General features: G+C 41.5%; 1 protein-coding gene across 2 annotated transcripts in view; it reads right to left on the reverse strand.

The window, feature by feature from the left end:
• The window catches only part of LOC107664087 (cadherin-18-like), a 66,789-nt gene that overhangs the window by 43,481 nt on the left and 7,838 nt on the right, over positions 1-15,470 (reverse strand). For both annotated transcript variants that reach the window (XM_016454546.1, XM_016454545.1), the window contains exon 2: positions 8,914-9,396. In XM_016454546.1, coding sequence (XP_016310032.1) covers positions 8,914-9,144 — 231 coding nt within the window. In that variant the 5' untranslated portion in view covers positions 9,145-9,396. The remainder of the gene's footprint in view (positions 1-8,913; positions 9,397-15,470) is intronic.

Here is a 15,470-nt window from a genome sequence, read left to right on the forward strand (position 1 = left end):
CTGAGGCCCCGGCCCGGCTATGTGCCCAAGGTTCCCGCTACTCCCTTCAGGGATCAGGTGGTGAGCCTGCAAGCACTGCCCTTGGAGGTGGCAGACCCAGCCCTAGCAAAGCTCTGTCCTGTCTGAGCCTTAAGGTGCTACGTAGACCGGACACAAAGCTTCAGGACCTCAGACCAGCTCTTGTCTGTCATGGAGGCCGGCAGAAGGGGAATGCCGTCTCTAAGCAGAGGATGGCCCATTGGATAGTGGATGCCATCAACCTGGCTTATCAGGCACAGGGTGTGCCCTGCCCATTCAGGTTGCGAGCTCACTCAACTAGAAGTGTTGCATCCTCCTGGGCGCTGGCTCGTGGCACCTCGCTGGCAGATATCTGTAGAGCTGCGGGCTGGGCGACCCCTAACACGTTTGCTAGATTCTATAGCCTTCGTGTGGAGCCGGTATGCTCCTGTGTTCTCACCTCAATCAAGTAGAAGCACTGAGTGGCCACAGCAGTAGCTGGTCCTCTTGTGGTAAGCCCTGGCCTACGCCAAAAAGTAGGGGTGCAGGTGGCTTCCACGGGACACTGGAAGGGGCAGTACCTGTGGCCCTTTGTTAGGGATCCCAGTTCGTCGGTCATCGGCTCGGCTCCTCAGCGAAAACCTGAATATGCACTGCATCTGCTGCCTACTTATACTTATGCCAATGTGCATTGGCTCGTTTAGTTTACACTCGAAGTAGATTGGTCTCTCTAAGCGAGATCCCAATTCGTCGGTCATCCGACGTGACATCTCCGTTCCCTCCTTCAGGGAACGAAGGTTACCATACGTAACCGAGACGTTTCACTCTGATCTCACAATAAGGAAGAAAATACTGCAGCTTCCATTTCATGCTGACTTTAAAGGAATAGTCCACCCAAAAATGAAAATTCTGTCATAATTTACTCACCCTTGTGTTGTTCCAAACCTATATGACTTTATTCTATGGAAAAAAAAGAAGATATTTAAAAGAATATTGGTAATCAAGCAGTTTTTGTCCCCATTGACTTTCATTGCATGGACAACAAATACAATGATAGTCAATAGAAACCAAAACTGGTTACCAACATTTTTAAATAACTTTTTTATGTTCCACGGAAGAAAGTAAGTCATTCAAGACTTGAGGGTGAGTAAATGACAGATGTTTCATTGGACTCTTAAAGTGGACTATCCCTTTAAGAGTGCATTTTAGTGTGCAAACATATAAATGAGACTTTGAAGAAACAATGCCCTATATTGTCAAAACAAGCCCCTCATTAGAGGTGTCTTGCTTTGACCGACCTCATTCCGACAGTCTTTTTAATATTCATAGGAATGTCTGCATTAAGACTGCACTGAAAGAACATATATACGGAAAACAATTCTTTCTGCAGACATGACCATGATGCAGGGTTTGCGGTTACTGCTGCCGCAGACCTAAGAGCACAGGTTGCCTTGTGCAGGGACTTGATAAACTGCCCACGCTACAAGAAGGAAAGGACTGATTAAATCAGGGCTCAGCCTTCGCCGCTAACCGCAAATTAAAGCTGGCGTGCTGATGGAAAGGTCAATTTTACACTGCACCAAGAGCCCTTCATGTCAGAATAAGGAAGCGTGCATGGGCGGCACTGAGTTTGGTAATTTGCCATTAGTGAGAAGGAGCTGAGTGGTTTAATGTAATCCTCCATCTTAAAAGCTGCAGTGACAGATATTCATCAGCCAAACAGACTCCAATAGAACTGCAGCGAACTGGTTTCTATTTGTCTTCCTCTACTCCAAAGTTTATGTTACTGTAGACCCTCTCTAGTTATCACACACTCACACTAATGTGTGCTACCAGTCTGCTGGTAAAGAGATTAACAGAGAAAGAGACCTTCCAGAGTGCCAGCAGCTTGCTAGCTCTCTATTACAAATTTCAAAGCTTAAGCTGTTTGTGTGCATATGCATCTCTTTCTGGATGTGTGTGTGTGTGTGCGTATGTGCTTTTCCACATGAAAAGGGAGCATATTTACCACAGCAATAATCTACAGTATGAAGAACAAATTGTATCTGCTAAGCAAAAATACACTAAACAAATATTTTTTTGTTTTGCTTTTTTTCAAACTGAAGAAGTGCTCGAGTATGTGCTGTCAACATTTTCACGTTATTAATTTAATATAAAAGAGACGCGTGGAATAAATCAAAGAGCAGCTGAATTGAACCTCATGAGAGTGTTTTGTCTCTCGCTCAGCCAGAAACTTCATCTGCTATTGTGTAGATTGTGTAACCAATGGATACCACTGATGTATCACTTCTATGACAAGAATCAGACAATGAGCATAATGCTACTTGACAAAAGAAAAAAAAATAGTTTCTTTTAATTTGGCTGATGCTCTTTTGCAAATCACGATATAGTGTTTGCTGAAGGGTTCAGTGGTGAAAGAACATTGAATGAACATTCAAGTACTTGGATAGTTTGCTTTAATTAACAGTCACGTTTTGACTTAAAACTTATATTTATACATTTTTATATTTCATCCCCTTTTTGAGTCCTCTTGATTGAAAATTTGGTCTGCTATAGTTAGACAGATGTCATTTTGCACGTTATTATCAACTACATGGTTATTTTCATAGACTATACAAACATATGCCATTTTAGTCAGAAAAAATGCCTAAAATTAATAAATGAAATATGACGAAATACTAATTGAATTAAAATAACAAAAGACAAATCTAATAAAAAGACAAAAATCTATGATTACAACAAAAACCATGTCAACTTATTTAATAATTATTAATTATAATAATAATAACAAAAAAATAACACTGTTTACGTCCTTCCCCTTCAAAATGAGGCAAAAATACATTGACCTGGTAAGAACATAATGAATAAAATCTTTAGAAAACCTTAAAAATCATACCTTATTAATGTGCTTTTTGTAATTTACCATAAATTCTTTTAAAATGTAGTGACCAAAAAGCAACAATATCACTAGTTTCCAGAGCTCTGCGGGTGTTGAATTGTTTTTCATCCAACACATTTCAGGATAATTTCTTTCTAACCAAATATCCTCCCTTTATGCTCAATTTCTAACCCACAAAACTTGGTCCCACTGAAATTTCTCATCTGTTTTTATAAAGTGACATAGTTTATGTTCCTATCACTAGATATTTGAGGACAGGCAGGGTTTTAGTAGAACAGGTCTGCCTGGGCCCCCAAAACCTCTTTTTTCCTGACAACTGAAGTGGGGAGAGAGATGGTGGTCTGGAGGGACCAAGCAGGAGAAGGTGTGAAGCTACTGAGAGCCTCAACCCATTTCTGTCATTGCAGTTTAAGAAGGTCTGAGAGAAAATATTCAGCTCACTCAAATCTTTTACAGACAGGTAACACCACAGCAGCACAAAATTAAGTGGCACCCATGTGAGCAGAACAAGGGCACTGTTTGGCTTCATGATTTGCGGTTCAATACAAGTAAGAATGTTGTCATACTGAGTTTCCTTTTTGATGTTAGTCAAAAGTCTCCCAGACAGGGTCTAACCGAGTCTGCTCTGTTGCAGGAAGAGCTCAGTTGAATTGACTCCAGTGACTTTTAAAGACTATGTTTAAAAAGACTACTTATGATGTAACTAGTCTTGTCCAGTTCCTGATCTAATGACTCCTCTGAGTCGGTTTTTCTCAGAGAATCAAAATTGTACAGCTGGTGTAGTCAGACTCCCAAAAGAATGATTCTTATGAGCCAGTTCTAATCAGTGGATCAAAAACATGCAGTTCGACCAGAGTAGTCCAATTACAGAACGAATGAATCGGTTCTTCTCAGTGATTCAGTGACCCCTATGAGTCAGTTATTTTCAGTGAATCAAAATCATACAGTGCGACTGGTGTGGTCAGACTCCTGAAAGAATGATTCTTATGAGTCTGTTCTTGTCAGTGAATTAAAACCAATACAGCACAGTGAAGTGCAATTACAGAACAAATGATTCTAATGAATTGGTTCTTAGTGAATCAAAACCATACATCTCAACCAGTAGTTCAATTACATAAACAATTACTCCTATGAGTCAGCTCAGTTTAGTGAATCAAAATCACATAGTATTTCCTGACAAAAAGAAAATAAAAGAAGAAGAAGAAAAGAAGAAAAAAACTTCCCGGTTTTCTAGTTAGAGAAATAATGACCCTTGTGAGTCAGTTCTTCTCAGTGAATTAAAATCATACAGCAGGACCATTATATTCAGACTCCTGAACTAATAACTCCCATAAGTCTGTTCTTATCAGTTAATCAAAATCATACAACACAACCAGTGTAGTCCAATTACAGAACAAATGACTCTCAAAATGAATCTGTTATTTTCTTGGAAAAAAGACTCCTATGAGTCAGTTATTTTCAGTGAATCAAATTCATACAGTGCAACTGGTGTGGTCAGACTCCTGAAAGAATGACTCTTATGAGTCTGTTCTTGTCAGTGAATTAAAACCAATACAGCACAGTGAAGTGCAATTATCAAGCGTAGCGTTAGTTCTGGCAGGTCACGTTAGTCAAGCTCGCATCAGCTGACTCTCAGCTGATCCCCATCAACCTATGGGAATACGACACCTATCTAAGTATTCATATATAAGGTCCCGCAGTAGTATCAGCAGTTTTCGCATTGCTCAATAGCTAATTACCCTCCTCCATCCCCAACTCCTCCTCTGTCAGTCAGGATTCAGCCTTCTGATTCTCCTTTGAATCAGACTAATTCTAAAATGTGTACATAACATTATTGAACTTTAACGATATCTGCAATACATTTATGTTGGTTCTGTTCTGTTTACCCCGGGGGGCGGTTATCGCTGCTCTCCCTGCTCTCATCCATGCTAGGCTGCATGGATGCGCAGGGAGTTCTTGGCCCAGAATGGAACCATACCGCCAATCCAAACTGTATGCTAATTGTCAATCATCTTTGACGATAGTGGTCCTGACAGAAACAGAACAAATGATTCTAATGAATTGGTTCTTAGTGAATCAAAACCATACATCTCAACCAGTAGTTCAATTACATAAACAATTACTCCTATGAGTCAGCTCAGTTTAGAGAATCAAAATCACATAGTATTTCCTGAAAAAAAGAAAATAAAAGAAGAAGAAGAAAAGAAGAAAAAACTTCCTGGTTTTCTAGTTAGAGAAATAATGACCCTTATGAGTCAGTTCTTCTCAGTGAATTAAAATTATACAGCAGGACCATTATATTCAGACTCCTGAACTAATAACTCCCATAAGTCTGTTCTTATCAGTTAATCAAAATCATACAACACAACCAGTGTAGTCCAACTACAGAACAAATGACTCTCAAAATGAATCTGTTCTTTTCTTGTAAAAAAGACTCCTATGAGTCAGTTCTTCTCAGTGAATCTAAATCTTACAGCGCAACCAGATTAGTCAGACTCCCAAACAAATGACTCTTATGATCTGATTATTTTCAGTGACTTAGAATCATTTACAGTACAACTGGATTAATTAGATTCCCAAACAAATGACTCTTATGAACGAATAACTTGTATCCTTAACTAATCTAGTGTACTGGTTTAAATTACAACTTTCAGCTAAATATAAATATTTAATATATTGTCAGTAGAATTTTGTAAACATCAATGAATGAAATACATTACCACATATAGTATTTTGTTTGTTTAATATTGTTGTACATAGCTAAGGCCAATTATTGAACTGTATTAATGTTGCCACTAAAAGAATGTAAATTTAATTGTTGTAAATTTACTTGTTATTGACATCACCATTTGGAAATGAAATTTATTTTTATTTCTTAAAAGTACTAAAATCATGATAAATGGAACCGTTATACAACTGGAATAATTTATTATCCCTAGCACTCATCTTTACACTCAACTGGGCAGATCTGAAGCAAACCTGTCCAATGGTGCTGAGGAAACATGGCACACACACACTTGGCTCAGTTCCTGAGGGATGTAGGTGTAGACAATTGATGGCTGCTCAGCCATTTCTTCATAAACTCTACTATCTTCACATTAACCTTCACCTCACTGAGCCAATGTCAAAAGCTGTCAGTGTCACCCTGTATTATTCCAACCCATGAAACTCTGCGGTTTCATCTGAGCCGACAGAGTAGGCCAGTATGGAGTCAAATTAATGCCACATATACTTGCAAAAAAATTGAAGTATTGCAAAAGAAAATAAATTTTTGCAAATTAAAATTTAAGTATTGAGAAAAAAATAAATGTACTTTTTGCAAACAAAAAATAAAGAATTGCAAAAGAAAATGAAGTATTGCAAGAAAAAAATAAGTTTTGCAAACAAAAATAAAGAATAAAGAAATATAAATGAAACAGAGTAAAAGCAATGATTTTGCACCTCATATTTTCCTCGGCCATATCTACTAAGGCTGCATTTACACTTGGCATTAACATGCGATCACCATGATCTGATCAAGCAGATCGGATCATCAGTCAATCAGGACATGGCGCGTTTACACTTGGCAACATCAGCTGACTTCTCGATCTGGATAACCGATCGGATCTGATCAGATCGGATTTCCCACGCAATATTTAGTCTGCGGTGTAAAGTCAACCTGAAGTGGTGGGTTTTCTTTTGAAAACTATTTTCAGTTGTGGGACATTTTACAAATCAAAATAAATGTAACTATCTTCACATTAACCTTCACCTCACTGAGCCAATGTCAAAAGCTGTCAGTGTCACCCTGTATTATTCCAACCCATGAAACTCTGCGGTTTCATCTGAGCCGACAGAGTAGGCCAGTATGGAGTCAAATTAATGCCACATATACTTGCAAAAAAATTGAAGTATTGCAAAAGAAAATAAATTTTTGCAAATTAAAATTTAAGTATTGAGAAAAAAATAAATGTACTTTTTGCAAACAAAAAATAAAGAATTGCAAAAGAAAATGAAGTATTGCAAGAAAAAAATAAGTTTTGCAAACAAAAATAAAGAATTGCAAAATATAAATGAAACAGAGTAAAAGCAATGATTTTGCACCTCATATTTTCCTCGGCCATATCTACTAAGGCTGCATTTACACTTGGCATTAACATGCGATCACCATGATCTGATCAAGCAGATCGGATCATCAGTCAATCAGGACATGGCGCGTTTACACTTGGCAACATCAGCTGACTTCTCGATCTGGATAACCGATCGGATCTGATCAGATCGGATTTCCCACGCAATATTTAGTCTGCGGTGTAAAGTCAACCTGAAGTGGTGGGTTTTCTTTTGAAAACTATTTTCAGTTGTGGGAAATTTTACAAATCAAAATAAATGTACGAGTCTCACTAGCACTCTGTTCTTCCGACAGATCGGGAGAGAGGGGGCGGCGTTTTGCGTGATGTCGAAATTGCGAATGCAGACACGATGGCTGGATTGCGTTTACATTACACTGAGATCCGATCACAATGCGTCCTCGACTACCTCTGGACAAGGACACGCTGATTGGATAACATTCCGATCAGAAGAGCGTTTACACTTGTCTTTTCAATGTGTATGTGGACAATATCCGGATACAGGTCGCATGTTAATGCCAAGTGTAAACGCAGCCTAATTTATTTGCAATGCTACTTTTATTTTCTGTTTCAGTCAAGTATGAGCTCACGATTACGTTTTTTCCCAATGCGCTTCACGTTTCTGTGTGTTTCACTTTCTGGCATTGTTTTGACATTGGGGTGGAGTCAAGGGACTGGGTGTGTACAACAGGACACGCCTCCCTGGAAGTTATCTCATCGGCCCGAGACGCAGATCATAACTGATCCAGGCATCATCTTTGAGCAGAGGCATGCGGGTGGATCGTTTGACTAGCATTAAAACATGCATGGTTTTCCCCCAGTCCCTTGACTCCACCCCATGTCAAAATGTCAGAAAGTGAAACGCACAGAAACGTGAAGTGCAAAGGGAAAAAACGATATTGCGAGCTCACACTTGACTGAAACGCAAAATAAAAGCAGCGTTTAAAATAAATTAATAGCTATGGCCATGGAAAATATGAGGTGCAAAATCATTGCTTTTGCTCTGTTTCATTCATATTTTGCAATTCTTTATTTTTGTTTGCAAAATTTTTTATCTCGCAATACTTAATTTTCTTTTGCAATTCTTTATTTTTGTTTGCAAAAAGCACATTTATTTATTTTTTCCTCAATACTTTCATTTTCGTTTGCAAAACTTTATTTTCTTTTGCAATTCTTTATTTTTGTTTGCAAAAAGCACATTTATTTATTTTTTCCTCAATACTTTCATTTTCGTTTGCAAAACTTTATTTTCTTTTGCAATACTTCATTTCTTTTGCAAGTAGGCTATATGTGGCATTAATTTGACTCCATAGGACAGTCTTCACAGAACCGAATGGGCAAAATAATTGATTATGCCTCTGTTGACGTACATAAGCCACAGAGGGATTTCTGGAATTTTTCCAGAGTCCCAGAATAAAAGGTACTCCAAATGATTATCATAAGAAAGTGTTAGCTGTCTAAAACCTTGTTTATGAAGACAATGAAATAAACAGACAAAAAAGGCCTCTGGATTCTTGTGTTTGTCTGTAGTTGACAGTCAAAATAATTACACTCTTATTAGCAGGATGGATGTAACGGGTCAGCCTTTAATTTGCAAGCCAACTCAATTTTCTGACAAAAACATGCTGTTCGGAGAAACATGGATATTTTTTTCTGATTAGTCACCTGCACTATTTACTCACTTCCAAGAAAATATGATTACAAGAACATGGTGACATTGCACATTTCAATTAGAATCCAAAAACATGATGCACCGCCATTGTCTCTGGTTAAAACAGCACTCTTTCGAGAAACCATTTGCTCAACAAACCATACAAAACACAACAGCTCAGTTTGTTTCAGATAATCACCTGCGTTTTAACCACAATTCCCACACCTGCACACAGATCGAAACAAAAATAGGGCTCTTACCTTCCCCACATACTGGGCATCCGGCCCAATGTGCTCTTCCAAAACGAAGAACTGATTCCAGATCCAGCCTCGCTTAGGGCGATGGTGTGAGTCCTTGTTGCCATCGGGCAGTTTGGTCTGGTTGTGGATGAATGTGGGGCTGGGTGGAGAAGGGGTCCCATAGCTCCTCTGGAGCACACACAGGCACAGCAGCAGAGGGGACAGACAGGCAGGGCTGCTAGCTGCTCTCATGTTAAAGAGTCGCAAAGTTTGAACTCCCGCTCTCGCTCACCCAGAGGTCTCTCTCTTGCGGTGGGCAGCTCTAGATGCCGATCGGACCAGTTCGCAGGGCTTGGCTGATGGCCATGGTTTAAAATCCTGTTGTCGCAGAGACTCGTCGGGCAGCACTCACATTGTGGGCTGAGAGCAAGACGTGTTGATTCGTTGGGGAGCCGGCGTCCACTGGAGACTCACTGGAGGCGATGGCAGATATCCAAGAAACATCTGTTTGAAAGAAAGAGGACAAACTGTACTTTCATGGGGGCGAAATGAAACAAAGCCAGCGATCACATTTTAATTCCACTGAAAAGTTGGGATTAGCTGTTACCCGTGAAGATCTAAGATATGAAAATTGGTCTAAAAGCCCATTGCGATTTTGCTGTTTGCCATTCGGCGAAACATCTAATACATTTTTGATGGAACAGCTGTTCTAGTATAATAGCAGGGATCATGAATGCTGGTGCAAGAGACGTGTAATGAGAGCTCCAGCATGGCGAGTCTATTCAAATGGCCAAATGGCATTCCAAGGATCAATGCATGTCCCTGGTTACCTAGGAAAAGAAGCTGTTAACTCTCGACTCCTCTGCCTCCCTGTCAATTCAGAATTGTCACTTGATGAGGAGAAACTACCTCATACTCTTCATTCCTCGATGGCGTGAGGGTTACTGACATGGACGAGTGAAATACCTAGTGCTTTAGGGTTAGTCTTTCTCGAAACGAATGGAAATTGCGATGTGGGAATTCTAAAAAAAGAAGAGGACAAATAAACAAACGACAGTGGAAACGCTGCAGGGTGGGCATTTCCTGTCACCTTAGCTACATCTGAACATTTAATTTCCCAGACGTGTTTGAAATAGTCACAGTAATGCTGAAGCCATGTCCCAAGCATCTAACATTATATGACCGGAATAAATATTTTGTGGTGCAACACAAAACTGACTTTGAGATATTTGAGAGACTCACTTTTGTTTGTAAGGGAAGATGGCATGTGTGACATGTGAATGCAACTTTAATCTCCCAAGAACCTCACACTGTTTTTTTGGTTGTTTTTTTGTTTTTTATTGAAGGAATTTTGCAGAAAATGCATTTATGCCAATATTCAGCATCTCTAGAGCTGCATTTGTTATGTGTATTCATTAGTGCACATAGGTCAATAATTCAGTAGCCGAAATAGAAGCAGTCGGAATTAATGAATGAATCTAAGACACTGCAATATGAGTCTCAATGCATTTCATTAAAAGTGCTTGTTGTTATATAATCTTAATGAAAGAGCCACTGATATAAATGAGAGAATAATTTTACACCACCAACACAATAATAAGAGCTTTCTAACTATTATTCTCGTCTACTATTGTTCTAGCTTGACTACAAGAGAATAAAAAACAGTTATGTTAGGTTTAGCAGTCATTTGTAGGTTCTTCAAGACTGAAGAGGGAGTCTATGCATTGGTTTACAAGTCAAAACATCATTTTTCATATAACGCAATTGCTGCAAACATTACTGTTGGGTTAACTGTATATTTAAACCATTGTTATAAAAAAATCAGAACAAGAGTCTAAACGCATCATGACGTGTTACTGTGGAATCAGTGGTGCATATTAGAAACAGTTTCACAAATGTCATGACATGTTGAATACTTATTACTAAGAGCAAATTATTTCAATTTTTTTAATTATATGTCTCATTCATGCATTGCACACAAAAGTCTTTCAATTGCTTTCCTTTTCTTGTTGGCAACAGACAGCCTGTATGAAAATTAATGAAGAATCGAGAATTTAAGTGAGAAGTTATTATTTCAGTGGTAACACTTTCAATGAAGCCCATTTTTATAACACATTATAAGGGTATTCTTAAGGCATAATAATGAATGCATACTGCATTATAAAAAAAATATATATATTATGGCATTTCATCTCATACATAATCATAACAACAATTATAATACGTTATATCTTATTTGTGGTTATAACTTTTATGAGTATGATTATTTATAACACGCAATAAACACCATGTTAAATCCACTTAATTTATAATGGATTATAAGTCTTATATATTGACATTATTTAAAATCTGTACAGCATCTTACTATTGTAACGGAAGAGGTCTGACGCAACAGGTTAGTATTTACAAACAGTTTTATTAGGTCACAGAGTATGGGTGTAGGATCCAGATGATGAGATGGGGAGTGAATAGTTCGTAGGACAGTTCAAAGGATATGACGAGTGGAGTAATCAGGGTCTTTGGCTTTACAGGAGCTGGAATGCACACAGGAGGAGCACACACCTCAGCAATCCGGGAACTAGGAGGAACAGGAGACACTTGGAGACGAGGAGACACTAGGAGGAACACAGGAGGTAAGTAATGCAGGAAGTATTCAAATGGAAGTAGCAGCAAAGTCATTGAGTCCTCTAGGATGGAGCCAAGGAGAGCCTCCAGGGCGGATCAGGGAGCTCTGGGAGCCATGGCGGAGCAGGCAGTTCGGCAGAGCAGGCAGTTCGGGTCGCCATGGCGGAGCAGGGGCCTCGGGTCGCCATGGCGGATCCTGGACCTCGGGAGGCCATGGCGGTTCAGGGGACTCGGGAGGCCATGGCGGATCATCCGTGACCTTAGCTGGCTCGGCCACCACAGCCGCGGGCATATGCCCCCCCCCAAAAAATTTTCTTGGGGAAAACTAGGTATCCTGGGGGGGGGTCGCTCAGGACGAGCGGGCACTTCAGGGAGCTCTGGGGCTGGAGCCGACACTGGAGCGAGCTCTGGGGCTGGAGCCGACACTGGAGCGTACTGGGAATCAGGAGCCCTCCCAGGGCTTAACGGGGAATCAGGAGCCCTCCGTGGGCTTAACTCGGGAACAGGGGCCCTTCCTGGGCTGAACGGGGAAACAGAAGCCCTTCCTGGGCTATACTCTGGATCATGAGCCCTCCCTGGGCTTACCGGGGAAACAGTAGCCCTCCCTGGGCTTACCGGGGAAACAGGAGCCCTCCCTGGGCTACACTCGGGAACAGGAGACCGTCCTGGGCTTAACTGGAAAACAGGAGCCATCCCTGGGCTGAACTGGGGATCAAGGTAGAGCATATGTGTTGCTGGCACTGGAGGGCGCTCTGGAGGAGCAGGCACAGCAAAGCGCTTTTGAGGAGTTGGCACTGGAGGTGCAAGGCTGGTTACCTCAGGGGAATCAGGAGATGAAGGAGGGCTGGACGGGACCAGCGGAGACGAAGGAAAACTTTCTGGAGATGATTCCGGGGCGAGGACAGGAGCCGAGAACTCCAGAGGAAGCGCCAAATCCAGGAGCGCTGGTGCCTTATTTTCTGGGCTGAGGGCTGGAATGGATCTTGGACGGGATCCAGAAGGCACGGGTAGAACGAAGGGAGCGGGCTCATTGGAGCGGTATGTGGAGGGTGCTGGTTTATAGTGAGCTGGAGCGCCCACATGCTTCCGGATGGGATCAAGACGATTATCTTCCATGTCAATAAAGAAATCGGAGTCATTCAAATAGAGGACATAATTTATAAAGTCTGCTACGGGTCTATAACAATCGACAGTAGACAGAAATCGAAACAATTTATCATCGTCCAGTCCCATCCGTAAGCAAGCATTAAGCATATGATCACACCAGCTCACCAGATGGAAGACACTCAGGAACTCCTCCACATATCGCTCCAAAGGCCTTCCATCCTGCTGGATGTTTAGAAGAATGTCCTCAGCCCAGTCCATTTTCTTGTGTGGTCCGGTCTTCTGTAACGGAAGAGGTCTGACGCAACAGGTTAGTATTTACAAATAGTTTTATTAGGTCACAGAGTACCTACACAGAGGGTGTAGGATCCAGATGATGAGATGGGGAGTGAATAGTTCGTAGGACAGCTCAAAGGATATGACGAGTGGAGTAATCAGGGTCTTTGGCTTTACAGGAGCTGGAATGCACACAGGAGAAGCACACACCTCAGCGAGCCGGGAACTAGGAGAAACAGGAGACACTTGGAGACGAGGAGACACTAGGAGGAACACAGGCGGTAAGTAATGCAGGAAGTATTCAGATGGCAGTAGTAGCAAAGTCACTGAGTCCTCTACGTGTACACAAGACCGGACAATGAGGGTGTCTGAGGTGTGTGCTTTTATGCAGGCTGGATACACGCATAAGCCTCCTTTGAATAAATATAGCCAACATCCCACCAAAATCCATTGCCATGACTTATCGCGAGAGGCAGAAGGTTACGTTTAAGTCTCATAACATTGGTTAATGGAAACGCCGTCATTTCGCAATACTTTTTTATCGACATTTATAAAATATCGCCAAAGTTTTGCGCAGATCTGTAATGGAAACGCGCCTTGTGACAACTATCTTACTGACATTAAAATAAATATAGTTACAATCAAATGTGCCATATTACACATTCATCTGATCAGATATCTGATATAATGGCTGTTCAAGTAAAAAATATTTTTATTATTATTGTTGTTGTTATTATTATTTATAAGTGGTCTTTGTCTGCTTTAAGTAAAGTAACAAGTTAACAATGGCAAGATATGAGACTTATAATACATTATAACTATGGGAAATATAATCCATTGTAAGTTAAGTGGATGCATTGTGTTCATTGTGCATTAGAAATCATCATATCTTAAAAGCTATAACCACAAATAAGTAAATATTATAATGCATTAAAACTGTTGTTATGATTACTCATGAGATGATACAACATATTATGATTTTTTTTTTATATACATTATGCATTCATTATAATGCCTTAAGAATATTCTTATAATGTATTATAAATACGGGCTTCATATAAAGTGTTACTATTTTGGTCAGCAAAGGCATATGACAGTTCAACTGATCTTGTGACTCAAATTATCTTATGATAAAACCAAACATTTCAATGAAAGAAGAAGAAAAAAAAAACAATGAATGTGCACACAGATGGGTGAATGAATGGGAGAACAAGAAAACATCTCAGGTTACGTATGTAACCTGAGACGTTCCTCTTCAGGAACTCGAGCTGCGTCGGAATACGCTAGGGGAATGAGAATGCCCACGCTGCTAGACTTCCAAGTCTCTACCTAGCTCTGAATCACATGTGAAATCAGTCCAATAGCTGAGCGGGACGTCACGGGCGGGTGACGTCATGACCAGGAAGCTATAAAATCACGTGCGGCAAAGCCCGCATCAGCTTCTAGGAATGAAGCAAGCACTGGCAGGGACGCCGGAAGTATGGCACCGAGACGCAGCGTCTCATTCCCTCGAGGAACCAGGGTTACATATGTAACCTGAGACGTTCCTCTTCAGGAACTCGAGCTGCGTCGGAATACGCTAGGGGAATGAGAATGCCCACGCTGCCAGACTTCCAAGTCTCTACCTAGTGTGGAAGACTGCACAGCTAGGGCGAGAGAACAGAAGAGCCAGGAGTGGCTCGCATGTCTAGACCGTAGAACCTAACAAAGGTAAGGGGCCTGGACCACCCCGCAGCGTTGCAGATGTCCTGCATAGGCACACCCGCTAAAAAAGCCTTAGAGGCTGCCACACTTCGAGTCGAGTGAGCCTTGACCCCTAACGGCGAGGGGAGATCAGAGGACTCATAACAGATGGAGATGGCATCCACTATCCACCGGCAAAGTCAAGATAGGAAGGGGCCACAGAAAGGGCCTGTAAATCCCCAACTCTCTTAAGAGAAGATATCGCCAGCAGAAAGGTAGTCTTTATCGTAAGGTGGCGATCAGAAATCTCTTTGATAGGTTCGAATGGAGGCTTACAGAAAGCTTCTAGCACCACTGCTAGGTCCCACGTGGGGACACGTGATCGTACGAGAGGCCTCAGCCTCAGCGCACCGCGGCGGAAACGTGTAACCTGGGGGTGTCTTCCCACTGAGATGCCACAGAGAGGGGCGTGGTAGGCCGCAATGGCAGCCACGTAGACCTTCAGGGTGGAGTGGGTTAATCCTGTAGAGAAACGGGCCTGCAGGAACTTCAGTACTGTACCGACTGGGCAGTTAGCTGGGTCGAGCTGGTGATCTCTACACCAGGAAGTGAAAAGTTTCCACTTCAACGCGTACAGTTTCCTCATGGAGGGAGCTCTGGATTGGAGGATGGTCTCAACAACCTCAGTTGAGAGACCAGAAGCTACTAGTTGTGCCCCCTCAGGGGCCACACCCATAACTTCCACAGCTCCGGGCGGGGGTGATAAATCGTGCCCTCCGCCTGTGAGAGGAGGTCCCTCCTGACGGGAATCTCCCACGGAGAGCCGTCGAGAAGGGAAATCAGGTCCGAGAACCATACTCGGCCCGGCCAGAACGGGGCTACTAACAGTA

Source organism: Sinocyclocheilus anshuiensis, unplaced genomic scaffold, assembly GCF_001515605.1.
Source record: "Sinocyclocheilus anshuiensis isolate Anshui unplaced genomic scaffold, SAMN03320099.WGS_v1.1 scaffold23, whole genome shotgun sequence".
Classification (NCBI taxonomy): domain Eukaryota; kingdom Metazoa; phylum Chordata; class Actinopteri; order Cypriniformes; family Cyprinidae; genus Sinocyclocheilus; species Sinocyclocheilus anshuiensis.